Source organism: Coffea arabica, chromosome 10e, assembly GCF_036785885.1.
Source record: "Coffea arabica cultivar ET-39 chromosome 10e, Coffea Arabica ET-39 HiFi, whole genome shotgun sequence".
In the NCBI taxonomy this organism is placed as follows: domain Eukaryota; kingdom Viridiplantae; phylum Streptophyta; class Magnoliopsida; order Gentianales; family Rubiaceae; genus Coffea; species Coffea arabica.
In genome coordinates this window covers 47,246,060-47,263,159 of record NC_092328.1, presented here as the reverse complement: position 1 = coordinate 47,263,159, position 17,100 = coordinate 47,246,060, and the positions used below count along the sequence as shown (strand labels likewise).

Here is a 17,100-nt window from a genome sequence, read left to right as displayed (position 1 = left end):
AAGGGAGAGGAATAGGGAGGAGAGAGAAGGGGAGAGGCGATGGTGGCGGTGAGGTGGAGGAGGAGAGGAGAGGTGGTGGCGGCGGTGAATGGTGGTGTATGGTTCTTAGGTGGTGGTAGTGGGCAGAAGAAGAAAATATGATAGTATTTGGTAATTTTTAAGTTTTTTATTTTTATAAATTATATTTGAGATTGTGTGTGTTTTTCGAGTTATATTGTTTTCTTCTTCTTTTAAGTCCTTGATAGTTGATATCCAAAGTTTGCAAACGTAGTCACATTGCAAAGAGTTTTTTATTTTTTTTGGGGGTGGTGGTGGTGGGGGGTTACCACTTAGATGGTTTGAACAATTGTCCACTCCGCAATTGGCTAGCCAGCATTTACCGTGAAGATGACAAATGGTACCCCAGATTGAACGCTAAACGTGAATTAACAATTGATTAAATTATGTAAATCCCAAGAGATAATCCCTACGGTACAAGCGTTTGACTTTTAAAAGATTCATGTAGGGGAAGGCCTCAAACACATCATACACAAGCAACAAACTATGATATAGTTTCAAAGACTCAAAAACAGGCTAATATGTTATTGACAATAGTGCGCGTAATAAATAGCAGCACCAGTCACATATTCAAGGTACACAACAAGGATGGAGCAAACTCGAAAGTCTTACACACACACGAGATTATTTAGGCAGTTGCCACAACTGCAAAGCAAAGGAAATCTCACGAGAAGATTACATAAATTAAAGGTACATATACAGATATATATATTGATATATATGTGATCACGGGAATTAGAAAAAGTGATGCTTCTTTTTCCCCTCGGCCTCTTCCTCATCTTCTTTAGCTTCCTTCTTCTCGTGATGCTCATGGAATGCAAATCCACCAGCTCCAAGTGCGGCTACCGCTCCAATCTCTTCTCCTATCTTGTGCCTGTGAGCATGCTCGGGGTCCTTCTTTGCCTCATGCTTCTCATACTGGTACATAATTGACATTGAAAAAAAAAAAGAAACAAGAAATTAATCAAACGAGAAAAAAGAAACAAAAATCAACGATATCTAGGCATAAAACTATCACTTTGTAAGAATAAAACCCTCCATAATTTGACTACCCTTTTTCAAGTATGCTAAAGAAAGGTAAAATAAATTAAAAGATACGTATAAAACCCCCTAGAAATGACCCCAAAAAATTATATAACATGAACAGTCATTATAAGAAAATTGAATGTTGGACAAACTAAAAAGCAAAGAAACTTACCAAGGCATAGGCACCAGCAGCAAGAGCACCAGCTTCACCAAGGTGCTCAAGATTTTTGTGGTGCTTCTTTTCTTTCTCATAATCAGGCTTTTCAGAGTCATCACCCACAGTTTCAGCACCACCATAGCCACTACCATAGCCACCACCACCACCATAGGCGGTACCCGTGGTGGTCTTATCACCAGAGTACTTGTTTCCATATCCGGTATCACCGCCGGAGGAGTACTCGTTGTAGCCACCACCAGTGGTGGTGTCACCAGAGTACTTGTTGTATCCAGTGTCAGTGGTATCACTAGAATACTGGTTATAGCCACCACCGGTGGTGGAGTCATAGGGTGCATCACCACCGTAGCCTGGCCGATCTTGGTCTTCATCCTTCTTGTGGTGGAAGAAGCCATGGTGGTGCTTCTCTTCAGCCATGATGATGAATTAAGGATAAAGAAAATATGGAATGCTAAAGAAGGTTGATTGAAATTTTAGAGTGTGGAAAAATAACAGTGTTATTAGTGCAATTTGAATGGACAGTGGGCTGTGGTTTTTATAGGCGAATGTATGCTAATGTGTCGAAATCTTGGAGGTGGAGTTGATCTCTAGTGGGGTGCATAATTAATTGTTTTGACAAAAAGTCATGATTTTCCTAATACTCATATCATGTTCCTTTGCCGACATTGAGTAAAGGAGGGGGCATTACAGTTGAAATCAATCCAAATGGGATAGAATTCTCGCGGAATATGCCTTTTGTTTTCTTCCTTTAGAATAAGCACCTCTTTTCCTTTTCATTTTTACCAAAAAAATCATTGAGAAATAGAGAAAGGAGGGAAGCAAGAAGTAAGATTTAAGGCATGAGAATAGTGGGATCAAATTCTTTACTATGACATGGCAATAAAGGATCTTACAGGTTGCAGGATATATATGAGATTCCATCAAGAAGTAAGGGTTAATCGCAAGGGGATATTTTGCAAGCCACGCAAAGAAATAAAGATTGATAGATTCTTTTCTACTCTTACTTTTATAGCCTTTAATATCTTTATGAAGTTCATCATTTTTACCATCTACTAATCTTTTTTGATTCCCAAACAAACAAAGAAGGAAAAGCATGTTCATCTTTTTTTTTTCCCCTCTTTGTAACTTTTATGATGACTAGCTAGAGACAATTATGGTCGCTTTCTGAAGACGACCACGCAATGAAAATTATAAATGGGGATTAAATTATTATATCACTTGCGTAGTCATATTTTGCTGTCTCAATCAAGCATTTCAATGGTTTCAGTGTTGCATGCTTGCATACTGGCTGAAAGAATTGCGCGTCCTTAGTGTTAAAGCTGAACTAATATCTTCAACTTGTGCATTGGATTGGCAATCACATGTATGTTCTTCATTGGTTTATTAGTTCTTCATTGGACCAGTAAATAGCTTCAGCATCACGGACTTCCTCTGTGGAAAATCATGGTCAAAATCTGATCACCTAAAGAGTCCAATTTGTAACTGGTTTTTAATAAAATCATGCACACTAGTCCTAAGTTATATCAAGAAGCAAATGAGACTATACATTTTTTTTTCTCAGAGAGAGAGAGATCGTACATTTTACAGTGAAAACACCATTTCAGTAATTCCCAATGCGAATAATTATGGAAAGTAGAAGTACTTGAAAGAAATCAAGTAATTTAACCCAAAAAAAAAAAAAAAAAAAAAAGCAACATCAAAGATTGTTGTTGCAGTTTGCTTGCTCCGAGACACTAATTCATGCTTTTGCCTTTTCCGAGGAATGTGATTCAAATGACGTTGTGTTTGAGGGAATAAGAAATTATCCTCGGTAACCCTCATTTATTCCAAGGTTATTTCTATATGGACACTCAGACGTGGGTCGGTGGGTAGCGAAACCTGAATATGACCGGCACCAGTTGGAGTCATTAATCTACTTGAAACTAGGGCTTAACATGGGAAACCAGGAAATGCATCCATTAAGATGTTGAGAAGTTGTTTCAGTGTTTATGTTCTTGAAAAGGGGTTAGTAATTTGATGCTTTACATACAAGAGAGACATAGCTTAAAACCAATCTTCACCTCCAGCAGTTAAAGATTGTTGCGGAGGTCAGGTTCTGCACATTCAAAACCCTATTGTACAAGCAGTTTCCAATAAACTGGTTGGGGTCAATACCTTAAGAAAAGAAAAAACCTCCGGTAAGGGTTAGTGGTGAAAAAACATTTTAGTTTTTGAATTAATCTTACATAAATATGAAGACAAATTTAATTCACAATAATTAACAAATAATTTTCATGAAATTAAACTTAAGGAGCTATGGATCTTAGTTTTGCCACTCTTATCATGTTTTGTGATATTATAGGCACATTCACCTTCTTCCAAGCATTAGCTAACTGAGTAATCATCTAAGAGAGTTTAACTAAATCTAAAATACACACTACGCATTTTATCAAATACGCATTAAAATTCGTATTGCAGGCTATCAGTCTATATCAAACAATGTGCGTGTCGCTCACAATTTAGTGAAACTTTTGGGGTGGAAGATGAATTTTGAAAGCTGGGATGTTAATTCACCGACAGTCCTTTTTTGTCCACTCCTAGTTAATGTTCATAAAGGCGAGGTTTGAATAGTTTAGGTTTGGCAGTTAGACATTTAGAACTTAGAAGATTCAAGTGAATACTATATCCGATATTTTATACAACAATATTACCTAAAAATCCCTTCATTAACAGGAATCTACACAACTGATCTAAATGGCAAGTCGAGGAGGTCCCTTCAATTATGAACAGGAATTGAGATTGTCTCTATCTGTTGCTCTTGTTAGGATTTTTCTTGGTTGTGATTTCTAAATTAACATAAACCCAAAAAACTGTACGTGAATTTGTCTATAATTTGAAATTCGGACTGGGCCATGATTTGGCCGAGTTTAATAGTCAAGAGTCAATGTGTTCGATCAGATTCGGACTCATCTAAGAACCAGATAATATTATCATGATATTATAAATATATAATAATTTTATATAAATATATATTAAACTTTATTCCAAATATTCTACAATTCAATACCCTTTAAACCTAACTCAAGTTTAATGTTTAGAAGCTGTAAATACAAATTGACAAGTTTAGAACTAAATTCGTAAGACATACTTGAAGCAGTGTTTCGTAACCCAGACTGGATTGGTCAATTCGACTGATTGAATCGAGAATCGGCCATGATATCGATCCGATTAAATACTAAAATTGAAAAATGATATAAAACTGATCAAGACCGTTAAAACCGCGAAAACGTGATTAATTGATCAAGCTGGGTTTTGACTTTCTTTACAAATCTAAATGTTTAATTTATCCCAAGACCCCCAATTCCCATTAATTCACGTGACCTTCTGCCTACCTATCAGACTTTCTACTTCATCTCACATTAAAACTTCACCGCCAACTTTTAGTCTACAAACAAAAAATTAATAATCAAATAAACCCTCAAACCTTTTTCGCCTCTTCTTATGTCAATTGTCAAGTACTACAACTTACTCTCTAGAGTTGCTATCGAGTCGAGTCGAACTTAAATAATGTACTACTCGAACTCTACTCATGTAAAAGTACTTAAGTTCGAGCTTGAGTTTTCAAGTTTGGTTTTTTCAGTAAATTTTATAATTTTATAATAAATAATCAAGAAATTTATTACAATGACATTGCTCAATAAGGCTTGATGAGTGCTCAAGTTTTTGTTTTTTCTACTCAAACTCGACTTGATTATTTTATCAAGTGATTCAAACCCGATCAACACTGAGTACGAATCAAACTTTTGACTGAGCTATTATTGTGTTCACATCAAGTAACTTAGTTAATTTACACCTTTGCTGCCGACACTAATATCGAAAGATCAAGCAACTTCACCTCTCCACCAAACACCATTGTAGCCACGCTCTCTTCTTTTATCTCCAAATCCAGAAGTCCATAGATCCAAGCTCCCCCTACTTATAAACTTCATAGATCCAAACTCTTTTATATCTAAACTCTACTTTAATTTTAAGGGTTTTCAATAATTTTTTGATATGGAATTCTGATGATTTTCTTGTTTTCTTCAACACTAAGATATATCAATCATCCTATTCTAATAAGCTTTAATGTTCAGTTTTTGTTCATTGTGTTTGTGGAGCAAAGCTTGATTTCTTTTGGCGCAGCAATTCTTTTTCTCTTCTAATACTCTTTCTAGTGAATCTCTTAATTTTTATTTTTCCAACAACTGGTGTGGAAAGACACAATTTTTTATTGCTTTGGGTTTAATTGGAATGCTTTTTTGGTTAGATCCAATTAGAAAATTGACAATTCCAATGAGGAATGTTCATTCTTTTGGAACTATTGGGCTTGACTTTAAGTTGGTCAGCACGTGAATTGTTTAAATTATCATATATAAATTTTAAAATAAAAGTTCATACAAAAAAAAAAAGAAAAACATTGAACCGGTGATCCGGCTGGTTGGACTAGCAAAAATCGAAATCGGTCACTCAGTTGGGTCACTCAACCATTTGATTTTAAAAACATTGATTTGAAGAAGTAAAGATATTGAAGCTACAATTGAAAATCTAAAAAAGCTTATAAGAGTAATTATAATTGTTTAAAATATTTAGAGGTCAAAACAGAATAATAGAAAAGTTTATTAAACATTCGCTTCATTTACTTGTTTGAAAGAGTTGCTATTGTATTGGACTTCCCGTCTTTCTCGGTTTTCTGTATCATTCCTCTTCTGAGTCTTTTTGTTTCTCCTTTTCCTCTCTTTTTTTAATCTTTGTCTTGTTTTCTTCCTTCATCAAAAGAAAAACATCATATCATCTTATTATTTACATTCTCATGTTTTTCAAGTTTTTATTCAAAGCTTAAATTAACATTTTCTTTTTTCTTTTTATCCTCTATAATTAACATTTTCTTTTTTTCTTTTTATCCTCTATCTCTCTCTCTTACTTTTTTCTATTGATTTTTGAATTTTGATGTTAGATTTGTAGTAGATCTTGCTTGATAGATGAATTATGGTTGATTTCATTTTTTTTCTTCAATAGAATTCAGGAAAATAAAAAAAGTAAAAAAACATAAAGTCAGCAGCAAAAAAAAAATGACTCAAAAAAGAAAAATGAAAAAACCCGGTTCTCACTGGTTTAATGGGTTTCTGATTGAACCTGAATTTTGATCAAATTCAACCGAATTTTTGGTGAGCGAATATTTGGGGAGGCTTGGACCAGATGCTTAGCCAGTTCTTGGTTCAACAGGTCCAACCAACCCCGCCCAAACTGTGTTTATAAGAATAGCAGTTTGTGCAAACATATTATGAGATTCCCTTTTAGATGTGGGATAAAAAGTCTTAATTCTTACTTTATGCAAGGCAAATTTGTGAATTTTTAAATTTTAACACATGCAAATGAAAATGGTGATTCTCCACAAAAAATGGTCTAAAAAATATCAAGGAAAGTTAGTAATGCCAATTTTGAGAAATTACAACTTTTATTCAAAAGTAGCCATTTGCTTTGAATCCGAGGTACATAACTTACCAAGACTCAGAGCACTACAAACTTACTAGAAGTAGAAGAGATAATTATTCATGACAAGAAATAAAAGCATTAGATCTAGAGGTGTCAAAATGGGTGATTTGGTCGGATTTGGGTTGGGTAAAATGGGTAATGGGTAATGGGTATAAGTGAGTCAACCCATTTATACCCATCTAATTAGATGGGTATAAATGGGTAAGTCAAAAAATGAATTGGGTAACCCAATTACCCATTTATAACTCATTTATTTTAAATTTTTGTAAATTCATTTAAATTCATTTTTGCAAACTAAGTTATTAATTTATACCATCCTTTGCACCCATCATTAGTTTTAAATATTTACTTATAATGCTCAATAAGCCTAATTATCAATTTTTCCCATCCGTACTCTATGTCGCAAAATTACATACTATTTAATAATTAAACAATAAGAATATATAAATTTGAACTAAGTACTATAAAAGTTAACATAAAAACTTAATCCAAAAATTTTGAATCTCTAGCATTTTTTCGTGTGTAAATTTAAAATTTCATTTTGGAAAAGTAAGAAAAGAGACTAAAACTTGTCATAAATTGGTAATGTTGAAAAATGAACAAGTTAACAAACTAATAGAAAATAAAATGATAAGATAAAACCAACAAATAATAATAATAATGAAACAAAAGTAGTTAACATCATGATAAAATGAAAAATTTGAAAAAAAAATGGGTGGGGGGAGAGAGGAGGTTTAGGGGAAGACAATTTTAAATGGGTTAATTAGGTTTGATGGGTTACCCAATAATACCCATTTAATAAATGGGTATTATTGGATAACCCATTTATACCCATATGCAAAAATTTAAGATACCCATACCCATCTATTCATGGACGGGTATGGATAAATTTATTTAAATGGGTTTGTTTGACAGCTATAATTAGATCATATCATCATCCTGGTTACATATCTTGGCAATACAATAGTCGATACCATATTACTTGCCAAGTCCACACCTATTACTCAAGAAACTTGACAGACTAGTGCGGCCTTGTCCTCTAAGTACATTTTTAGTTTCCTTCTGCTATACTTGTTTCGTCCTTCTACTGCAAAAATTTGGTGAAAATTCAATTGATGAAAAGAAATTAGCAAGAATTGGAATATGTGTTAGGGAAGATAGTCCGGGAGGAAGTTGAAATTATCATGATTTATATTATGGAAATGACAGGAATTGAAATATCAGCAAGTGACTAAATCTAATCATATTAAGACGGGGTATGAAATAGATTTCAAAATAGATCCAAACAGAGTTACAGAGGTTACCAAATAACACTTGTATAAATTAAAACAGGAACATCAAGTAGGATGACGAAAATTCAATAATTGTGGGATTAATTAATTTGAAAAATCCTGAAAATTTTCCATTTTTTAGAGAATTCACAAAAGAGAAGAAGAAAGTTTTAAATAGACATGATGACTTTTATCACAAGGTCGTCTTTGGAACAAATGTTTGGTTTAAACTCAAGGAACAATTTCTGAGGAACGTATGCTTTCAATTTAGGTAGAATCACCTTTGTCTGGTGCAGAGTTGTTTCGGTATATGCGAAGTCGTCAAGTCCAGAAAGTCCACCAGTATTTTCATACGTTTGGGAATCTGCTGAAGAATTGATCACCCCAGATGAAAAAACCTCCTGGAAGACACGAGAATATGTGGAAAATATGAGTTCTTGCTGTAACTAGAAGACATTATTTACTAGTAAATCAGTGAAGGATTTTGATTCTGATTTTAAGCTTTTTCTCCTCATAATTGATAATGCATCAATAGACCATATTAGCGACGTAGCTAGATGGATATATACTTGGCTGTTTAAGAAAAGTCTTAAAATGCTGGAAAGAAATAACGTTAATCTTTGAATTTTCTTTCCTGAGGCAACAAACGTTTTATTATATATATATATATATATATATATATATATATATATATATATGAAGCAATAAAAAAAATAAATAAGTTAAGCTAATATTGGGGCTCACATTATCTCCTCCTTTTTTGTCCTGCTGCTCTTCATTATCTGTCTCTTCTTCTGCTTCGTCTTTTCCCTGCTGATATTTTAATTAGTAGTGAACAAAATGGGGTAATTGAGAAAGACTATCAAAATTGTCATGGTGACCTGCAACCTGTACGTTCACTTGAGAACTATTCGTGAAATCTTGCAGCTAGATTGACTATGCAAATCCTTAACAATTTGCAAATTTTAGTCTAAATTAAAGTTGTTAATGAACACAAGTCTCCAAGTTTATTGGAGATTTAGCTTTATAGTTCAGTTAGGAGGTAAAAAATCTAAAACAACTAAATAATTCATAAGATAGAATAAAACCCATGTTCACAATGTGCTTTCATAGGGTAAATACCTATGAAAAAAAGGAGAAAGGGTGTGGTCTATGAGAAGCCACAATGACTAAGGATAAATGAATACATTTTTATGTTTGCTTACAAGAAAATTGTCAAGAACTTCAGTCACTTAGGAGTATGGGGGGCCAAAACATCAATGACGATACATAGACATGTAGGAATATGGGTGCACAAAAGCAAATAGTGGAAAACCTTTGACTATGTACAAAATGACTCTATGAAAAGTCATTTTCTTCAATTCTTGTGCACAAATATTGCTTTTTGTGTGAAAATGTATTACTTAGTTGAGATTGTACACAACTTCCCACAAATATTGCTTTTGGCATAGTAGCACAGATTTTCTTTACAACCATGTTATTCATTTGTTATTTTCTTTACTACTGAGATTCATCCCAGTTTTTTTTTTTTTTTTTAAATCATAGAATTTTCTTTTTTCAATTAGGAGGTAGGATAGTAGCTAGCATGTTCGAAAAATAAAGCAATTTAATAAAGCACAAGGTAGAAGTTCACAACTAAAGCAGCAAAGAGCACAAAATGAAGAGTTGTTAATAAGAAAGTTTTTTTTTTTTTTGAGAAAATTCTGTATAAGGGAAGTAATATCAGTCCCAAATTTTATTAATTTTGAAAATGTTGGAGGGGAACATTAAGCCTGAGCATCCAAATAGATACATCATCAAGGAATGCTAATATGAAAGTAAGTAACCCAGTGTAAAGAAACCGACAACAGATTGAAAAGATAGAAATTAACGAAGAAAAGGTGTGTATAACAATGCAATTCTAATGAATCAACAATTGCAGTAAAGAATAAATTATTAGTACTGTGCATTGATATATTAAATACCTTGTCGAAGAAAAACGTAAATTGCAGAATTGGATTGACTTCTGCGTCGTGAATCTGTTATGAATTGAGAATGATTTTCTTTTTTTGTACAAAATTATGCATGTAAAATCATAGACTTGTCTGTAAACTGTTTTTCCATGAAAAGTAAACTCAATTAGGTATAGATGACACTAAATTCCTGGTTATATCTAATTGCATTTTAATTGATTGTTAGACGGGTCATAGATAATTCCACATAATTCTTCCTCTTAGAAACTGAGGTGGCTGATTAACAAGCACTTTCTTACAGAGCTTTAGAACAAGTGTCTAATTACGTTGTTTAGGAGCAAACTTGCATATATTACATAATACTCGTTGGGTATGGTTTTTGATTTTTCTAGAAGACAAGTTATTATTTGTCTTTGTTGAGCCAAGAATTTTAAGATCATCTGGTTAATGTCTCTGCTAGTTAAACTGGATCACATCCTGTTTCGTTGTGTGTACTAAAAGTGGTTTTAAGACAATCTGACATCACTATTCGCACAATCTGCAAAGGAGCATGCGTGTTCGATCCAGTGGCATTCGTTCTGGAGAATATTAAAAGGCCAACTTGCATTCTTACAGACCATTATTATTTATATTCCAAAACCAACTAATATATATATATATATATATATATATATATATATATATATATATATATATATATATATATATATATATATATATATATAAATCTGTGTGTGTGTGTGTGTGTGTGGGAGGAGGGCAGGAATGGTTGCAGGAAGCAACTGTTTCTAAAGATTTATGACCAAGATTTGGTCAAAAAATAAATAAATATAAGGTACAGGTTTCATCTTGTACATCGTTTTTCGCATCATGTGTGAGATTCACAAAATTTTATTCTTTAATTACACATTGTTGAAAGTGAATTACACTATGTGCGTACAAAGTTACATCTTTTATATTTTATACAAAATCGTTTCGAACGGTTTTCTGATAACTGTTTGGACCCCTTGTCTGTCTGTGTGTACAAAACCAAATAAGCGCACGTAGTTAAATTTGGGGCCACAAGTGCCAATTCCAACTGTCGGCAAAGACTGCTATATTAGGAAATAGATATTTAAGAAAAAGATTAGGCCAGGGCTACAATGATCATCTCAAGTTTCAACTTTCAAGGGCATCCTGCCGGTGGAAGATTCTTCTTTGCAGAAATTTAAGGTCTCGTTTGAATTGAGGTTTTTGGAAGAAGGATTTTTACTTTTTTCGTAATTATATTTTTCAAATACCGTTTTACATTTCATATATGTCAAATCATTATAATATATTTTTATATATAAAATTTAAAAAATGGTAATCCATATGTTTGTTGAAGCCAGTTTAAGGCTAGTGAATTTATCAACTCATAGTATGAGAAAAACTGAAAAGATTTCTTTAAGGTTAACAACACTTTTCCCCGTGAACTTCAGGTAGTCACGTTTACCCCATCCCCCGCCACTCAATCTTAAATGTATACACTTCATCCCCTACAAAAACTAATTAAGGATAGGAATACCTAAAAAAATATGAGTGCAATAATAATATTGTCCTTTTATTCATGAAATTATCTATAACTTGGTATTATTTCCTTTAACTTATCAAGTTAATGGTGATTCTCCACAAAGACTAATTCATAAATTTTAACACTTGCAAAATGAAAATGGCGATTCTCCACAAAAAATGGCCCCCAAAAATATCAAGGAAAGTTACTAATGCCAATTTTAAGAAATTACAACTCTTATTCGAAAGCAGTCATTTGCTTTGAATCCGAGGTTCATGCATAACTTATCAAGACTCAGAAGCTCTACAAACTTACTAGAAGTAGTAGAGATAATTATTCGTGACAAGAAATAAAAGCACTACATCATATCATCATCATCCTGGTTACATATCTTGGCAGTACAATAGTCGATACCATATTACTTCCCAAGTCCACACCCATTACTCAGGTAACTTAGCAGACTAATGCGGCATCGTCCTCTAAGTACATTTTTGGTTTCCTTCTGCTGCACTTGTTTCGTCCTTCTACTGCAAAAATTTTGGTGAAAATTCAATCAGCGAAAGGAAATTAGCAAGAACTAGAAGATCTATCAGGGAAGATAGTCCAGGAGGAAGTTGAAATTATCATGATTCATATTATGGAAATGACAGGAATTGAAATATCAATAAGTGACCAAATCTAATCATATTAAGACAGGGCTTGAACTAGATTTTAAAATAGATCAAAAGAGATAAATTAACACAAGAATATCAAGTAGGATGACGAAAATTTAATAATTGTGGGATTAATTAGTTCAAAAAAATCTAAAAATTTTCCATTTTTAGAGATTTCACAAAAAAGAAGAAGGAAGTTTTAAAAAGGACATGATGGCTTTTATCACAAGATTGTCTTTGGAATAAATGTTTGGTTTAAGCTCAAGGAACAATTTCTGAGCTGCTGAGAAAACAAAACGAAATTCGAACAGAAGCAGCCATTTATTGCTTTCAATTTAGGAAGAAATTTTGTGGGTGATCTCATAGAATTGCCTTTTTCTGGTCTAGAGTTGCAGCGGCATATGTGGCGTCTATTCCAGAAAGTCCACCACCCTCTACATACGTATACAAATCCGGTGGAGGATTGATCGGCCCAGATGCAAATACCTGGTGGAGGACACGAAAATATGTGGAGAATATGAGTTCTTGTTGTAACTAGAAGACATTATTTACTAGTAAATCAGTAAAGGATTATAGATTCTGATTTTATGTTTTTTATCCTCATAATCGATAATACACCAACAGACCATATTAGCGACCTAGCTACATGGATATACACTTGGCTGTCTAAGAAAAGTCTAAAATTGAACATTGAAAATGACCAGCTCTCAGACTGCTAAATCAAAATGAAAAAAAAAAGTAGAAAATATGCCATTTGATACTTAAAATTCAAATAAAACGTTTTTAATATACTAGTGATTGATTGGTGGTGTGGAACAGAAACGTAACTTCCATTCTAAAATTAATTGAGTACCTTATAATTTTGAGTAAATCTTATATACACTGACAGCGTATACACTGTCACGGTTGGATGCATGACACATAAGTAAAATTTGAATTTTAAATTTAAATTCAAATGAGTTGTCACTCATCCAATAATAATGGTGTATACACTGTCAGTGTATAAAAGATTAATTCTATAATTTTTGGGTTTGAAAAATTCATGTTTAGCCATTAAGTTGCTGATATTCTTCTTTATTTTCTTAATGAAAAGGGAGGCTTGCTGTTCTAGTCCCGGAAGCACCACGAGTTAAGTCAATCTAAGGCATGAATATATGAAAAGATGACTGTCTGATTAAGCTAAAACCATGATTTAGCGAATTTAAGTATCAGTTTCACAATTGAAAGGAGAATAGTGCTAGAATTTAACTAGGCAATTGTGATTTACAGATTCAAAAATGCTGGAAAGAAATAACTTTAATATTTGAATTTCCCTTTCTAGAGGCATTAAATGGAGGAGCTAACCTGTTTATATATATATGTGTGTGTGTGTGAAGCAATAAAAATAGAGTAAATCTTATATACACTGACCGTGTATACACTATCACCATTTGATTCATGATATGTATGCAAAAGTTAAATTTCAAATTCAAATTTTGCATAGTTATCATTCATCCAATGCTGAGAGTATATATACTGGCAGTGTAGGAAAGATTAATTCATAAAAATAATAAACACGTTAAGCTAATATTGGGGCTCACATTATCTCCTCCTATTTTGTACTGGTGCTCTCCATTATCTGTCTCTTCTTCTGCTTCGTCTTTCCCCTGTTGATATTTTAATTAGCAGTCAATAAAATGGGGTAATTGAGAAAGACTATCAAAATTGTCATGGTGACCAGTGACCTGTATGTTCACTTGAGAACTATTCGTGAAATCTTGCAGCTAGATTGACTATACAAATCCTTAACAATTTGGCCAACATAAAATTTTAAAAAGTTGGAAACTACAACGCAATTCTAATCAATCAGCAAGTGCAGTAACCCAGGGTAAAGAAATGAACAATAGATCGAAAAGATAGAAATTAATGAAGAAAAGGTGTGTATAACAATGCAATTCTAATTAATCAGCAATTGCAGTAAAGAATAAATTACTGCTTCTGTGTATTGATATGTTAAATACCTTGTCATAAGTTTCCAGACTCGGTTGAACTGTAAAAACTCCAGGAAATTGTCCACGCCCTCGATAATCATAATCTTTTGCCTGGCCAGAATGAAGGGGTATATAAAAAATTAAGTTCTTTTGCAAATAGGAAGAGATAATCTCACTAGAAAGCAATGAAGGATGGTTAATTCGTTAAATTTAAAACAAGGTTTTAAATTACTGTTTTTATCTTTCAAACGACTTTTTAATCTCAAGCATATCACGTCATAAAAAATGTTACAACATCGTTTTCACAAAAATTTTTCTAAAACACGCTATCTAAACTGATTATTGCTACAATAAAAATTTTCCACATAATACACCAACAAATCTTTCGTGTAACTGGTGAGGATGGGTGCTTGGTACCTCAACGTGGCTAATTCCTTCACCAAAAAAATGTTCCCTATACAACAATGATTGGAATTAGTGAGAATCAACAATGGCAAGGATAAGTGAACGCATCTTTATGTTGCATACAAGAAAATTGTCAAGAACGTTAGCCAACACTGAAAAGCAGGAGTATTGATAGGAATTCAGGGCCACAGAAGCAAATAATGTAAGGTAGAATTGTGACTACTTCGAAGCCTTCAACAAGCTCTTTACATCTATCCTTTGATATCCACAAATTTTTTTTTTATTTGGTAAAATCCTTTTAAACCGAAGCCCAATTCTCTTGAACTCATAGCTTTTGAGAGAGATACTGTAGTACATCCCCTTTTGTGATGGTGATAATATCTCGTTGTCTTCTGGGTGATCCATAAACACCTTTATTTTACTGCTAGATATAATTTTACTGGGGCAGGTTTTTGCTTTAGTAGTATTTTTTTTTTTTTTTCATTAGTTGGTTAGTATGATTGATTGCATTTTGATCGGTATTTGGGGAAAGCAAAATTGATTCTAGCTATGGTTGACTTTGCCAACACTAAAAATTTCGAGGTTACCACACCCACCTATAAAGTTTCGCCAATAAAAGTTCATTTTTTTGCAATACAAGTTACAATAGGTCCTGTGCTCTATAAAACGATCTGTCACAAAAGTGTTTTTTTTTTTTTTTTTTTGGTTTTCTTTTCGAATGTAAAGATCTTTTTTTTTTTAAACAATTGCATTACTCAATGGAGATTGAGCAGAACTTTCCCAAATGAGTGACTATTGCTGGGTGAATTTGGATTTTGGACTAAGCATTAGTATCTAAACATGAAGCACTTTTTCCGATTAGCTCAAATTTTTATTCAACCAAGTTTTACATTTTCAGTGTTCTATAAGCAAAACGCTAACGCTAATGTAAGCTACACAAATCCTTGTTATCTTGCCTTTTATCTAATCATATTTGTGGAAACAGAGAAATTGGAAAAGAAGGAAATTCCCACAAGGCATCCCAGGTTTTTGGATTTTCGGTTCCTATTTCTGTAGTAGCATCAAATCAATTAATCACATTCAAAATTAAGCCAATTAAAGAAACGACAGGGTAGAAGTTCAAGTGACAAGCTTGAAGTGACTAGATGCCAGTAAGAAATTATAAGCAACTATAAGCAAATAAACGCAGGCCACAGGGTAAAGAAACGAACAAATAATAGATTAAAAAACATGGAATTTGCAAAGACAAGTTGTTTATAAGATATCCAGTTCTAATCAGAGTGGGAATGCGATATTAGTATTCATAAGTTAGATACCTTTTCGCCTGTAACATCCATATCTCCAACATTACAATGGAATCCAGCACCATGGCTGGGAACTTCTGATTTTATCGGCGGAGGTAATGTCATCTATTGTGGGACGAAAAATTACATGTGAATAGCAATTAAGCTCATATAAAAGTTGCAAACGTACATAGTCACTTGACGGCAAATCTCACCTCTGAAATTCAAGAACTCTAATTTATATTGTTATCCTCAGTTCTTAATAATCGTATAAAATGACACCACTTCTGGTGGAGAAAGAGATGGGTAACTTAATTTAGAGTTGTAATTATCCACGTATGATTTGATCTCTAAGATGTTGTAATAAGTATTATGAACTCGTTAATGAAAGACTTTAAAAATCGTGCTTCACCTCAACGGTCTCAAAATCCTCCCCAAGGTGGTGGTGGTGGCGGCGGCGGCGGCGGCGCCCTTCAGCCATGGGATTGATAGAAAAAAGCGATATACTAACAGCTACTGCAGCAACTCAATTATGGGGGTGATTGATATCCTGATTCTACCATGCAATTGGTAGTTTAGGTTGTAAATGGAAAGCCATATTTATAGGGGTTGATAAGTTTTATCTAATTATTTAATGAAATGAAGCTTGCTGCTAACTGTTTGTATAGTTCTTTTTTTTTTTTTACTGCTTCTTTTTCCTTTTTTTTTATTTTCTTCTTTTGGTCTTCTATTAATGCCAGTACCTTATTAATTATTATGCACAGTTCTTACTAGAGCTGGCAATTATACCCAAAACCCAACAACCCACCCAACCCACCCACTAATTTAAGAGGTTGGGTTGGGTAAGTTGGGTATTGGGTAAATTTTGGGTTGGGTAATAAAAATCCATATATATTTTGGGCGGTTTGGGTATTTGTGTTGGGCACCCATTACCCAACTTTTCCTTCTTTGTATGTTTTTTATGCAAGTATAACCCATCCTGTTGACACATGGAAAAAGACATTCTTGTGTACAAAAGTGTTACCACCACCCCCCCCCCCCCAAAAAAACCGGGGCAAAAAAAAAAAGTGTTAATTTTTGGAGTAAGTTCCCTGTATTTTGGTTGGACTTTTTGATGGTTTAGTAAAGGGGTTAGCAATTATCATTTAAACGTAATTTGACCTCTGCTATTGTAGAGCAAGAATCATCAGCCTATGACTAGTTGACCGAGAGTCGTCCCTATGGCAAATATATATCAATAAACATTTCTGAGACAAGTGTTGTAAA

General features: G+C 33.4%; 2 protein-coding genes across 3 annotated transcripts; both read right to left on the bottom strand.

Annotated features, from left to right (window-relative positions):
• Positions 1-549: 549 nt before the first annotated feature.
• Positions 550-1,772, bottom strand: LOC113711806 (uncharacterized). The gene is made up of 2 exons (XM_027235015.2): positions 1,256-1,772; positions 550-975 (listed from the first exon to the last, which is right to left on the bottom strand). Exons 1-2 carry the CDS (start codon positions 1,673-1,675, stop codon positions 793-795), a joined length of 603 nt encoding a protein of 200 aa, XP_027090816.1. The 5' UTR covers positions 1,676-1,772; the 3' UTR covers positions 550-792.
• Positions 1,773-12,374: 10,602 nt separating this feature from the next.
• LOC113712638 (uncharacterized) lies at positions 12,375-16,388 on the bottom strand. 2 transcript variants are annotated; one of them, XM_072068105.1, is made up of 6 exons: positions 16,247-16,388; positions 15,868-15,960; positions 14,564-14,600; positions 14,177-14,257; positions 13,757-13,822; positions 12,375-12,662 (listed from the first exon to the last, which is right to left on the bottom strand). In XM_072068105.1, exons 2-6 carry the CDS (start codon positions 15,918-15,920, stop codon positions 12,537-12,539), a joined length of 363 nt encoding a protein of 120 aa, XP_071924206.1. In that variant the 5' UTR covers positions 15,921-15,960; positions 16,247-16,388; the 3' UTR covers positions 12,375-12,536. The 2 variants fall into 2 exon arrangements, with proteins under 2 accessions (XP_071924206.1, XP_027091931.1); XM_027236130.2 differs by having other exon boundaries at positions 15,868-16,388.
• Between the last annotated feature and the right edge of the window lie 712 nt (positions 16,389-17,100).

Coding starts and splice junctions, on each gene's coding strand:
- LOC113712638 (XM_027236130.2), bottom strand. CDS start 15,920: ATGGTGCTGGATTCCATTGTAATGTTGGAGATATGGATGTTACAGGCG. Junction 14,258..14,563: donor AAGGAATTAGCCACGTTGAG/GTACCAAGCACC, acceptor CATTCTGGCCAG/GCAAAAGATTATGATTATCG. Junction 12,663..13,756: donor ACAAAATAGGAGGAGATAAT/GTGAGCCCCAAT, acceptor GTCCTCCACCAG/GTATTTGCATCTGGGCCGAT.
- LOC113711806 (XM_027235015.2), bottom strand. CDS start 1,675: ATGGCTGAAGAGAAGCACCACCATGGCTTCTTCCACCACAAGAAGGAT. Junction 976..1,255: donor CTGCTGGTGCCTATGCCTTG/GTAAGTTTCTTT, acceptor ATTATGTACCAG/TATGAGAAGCATGAGGCAAA.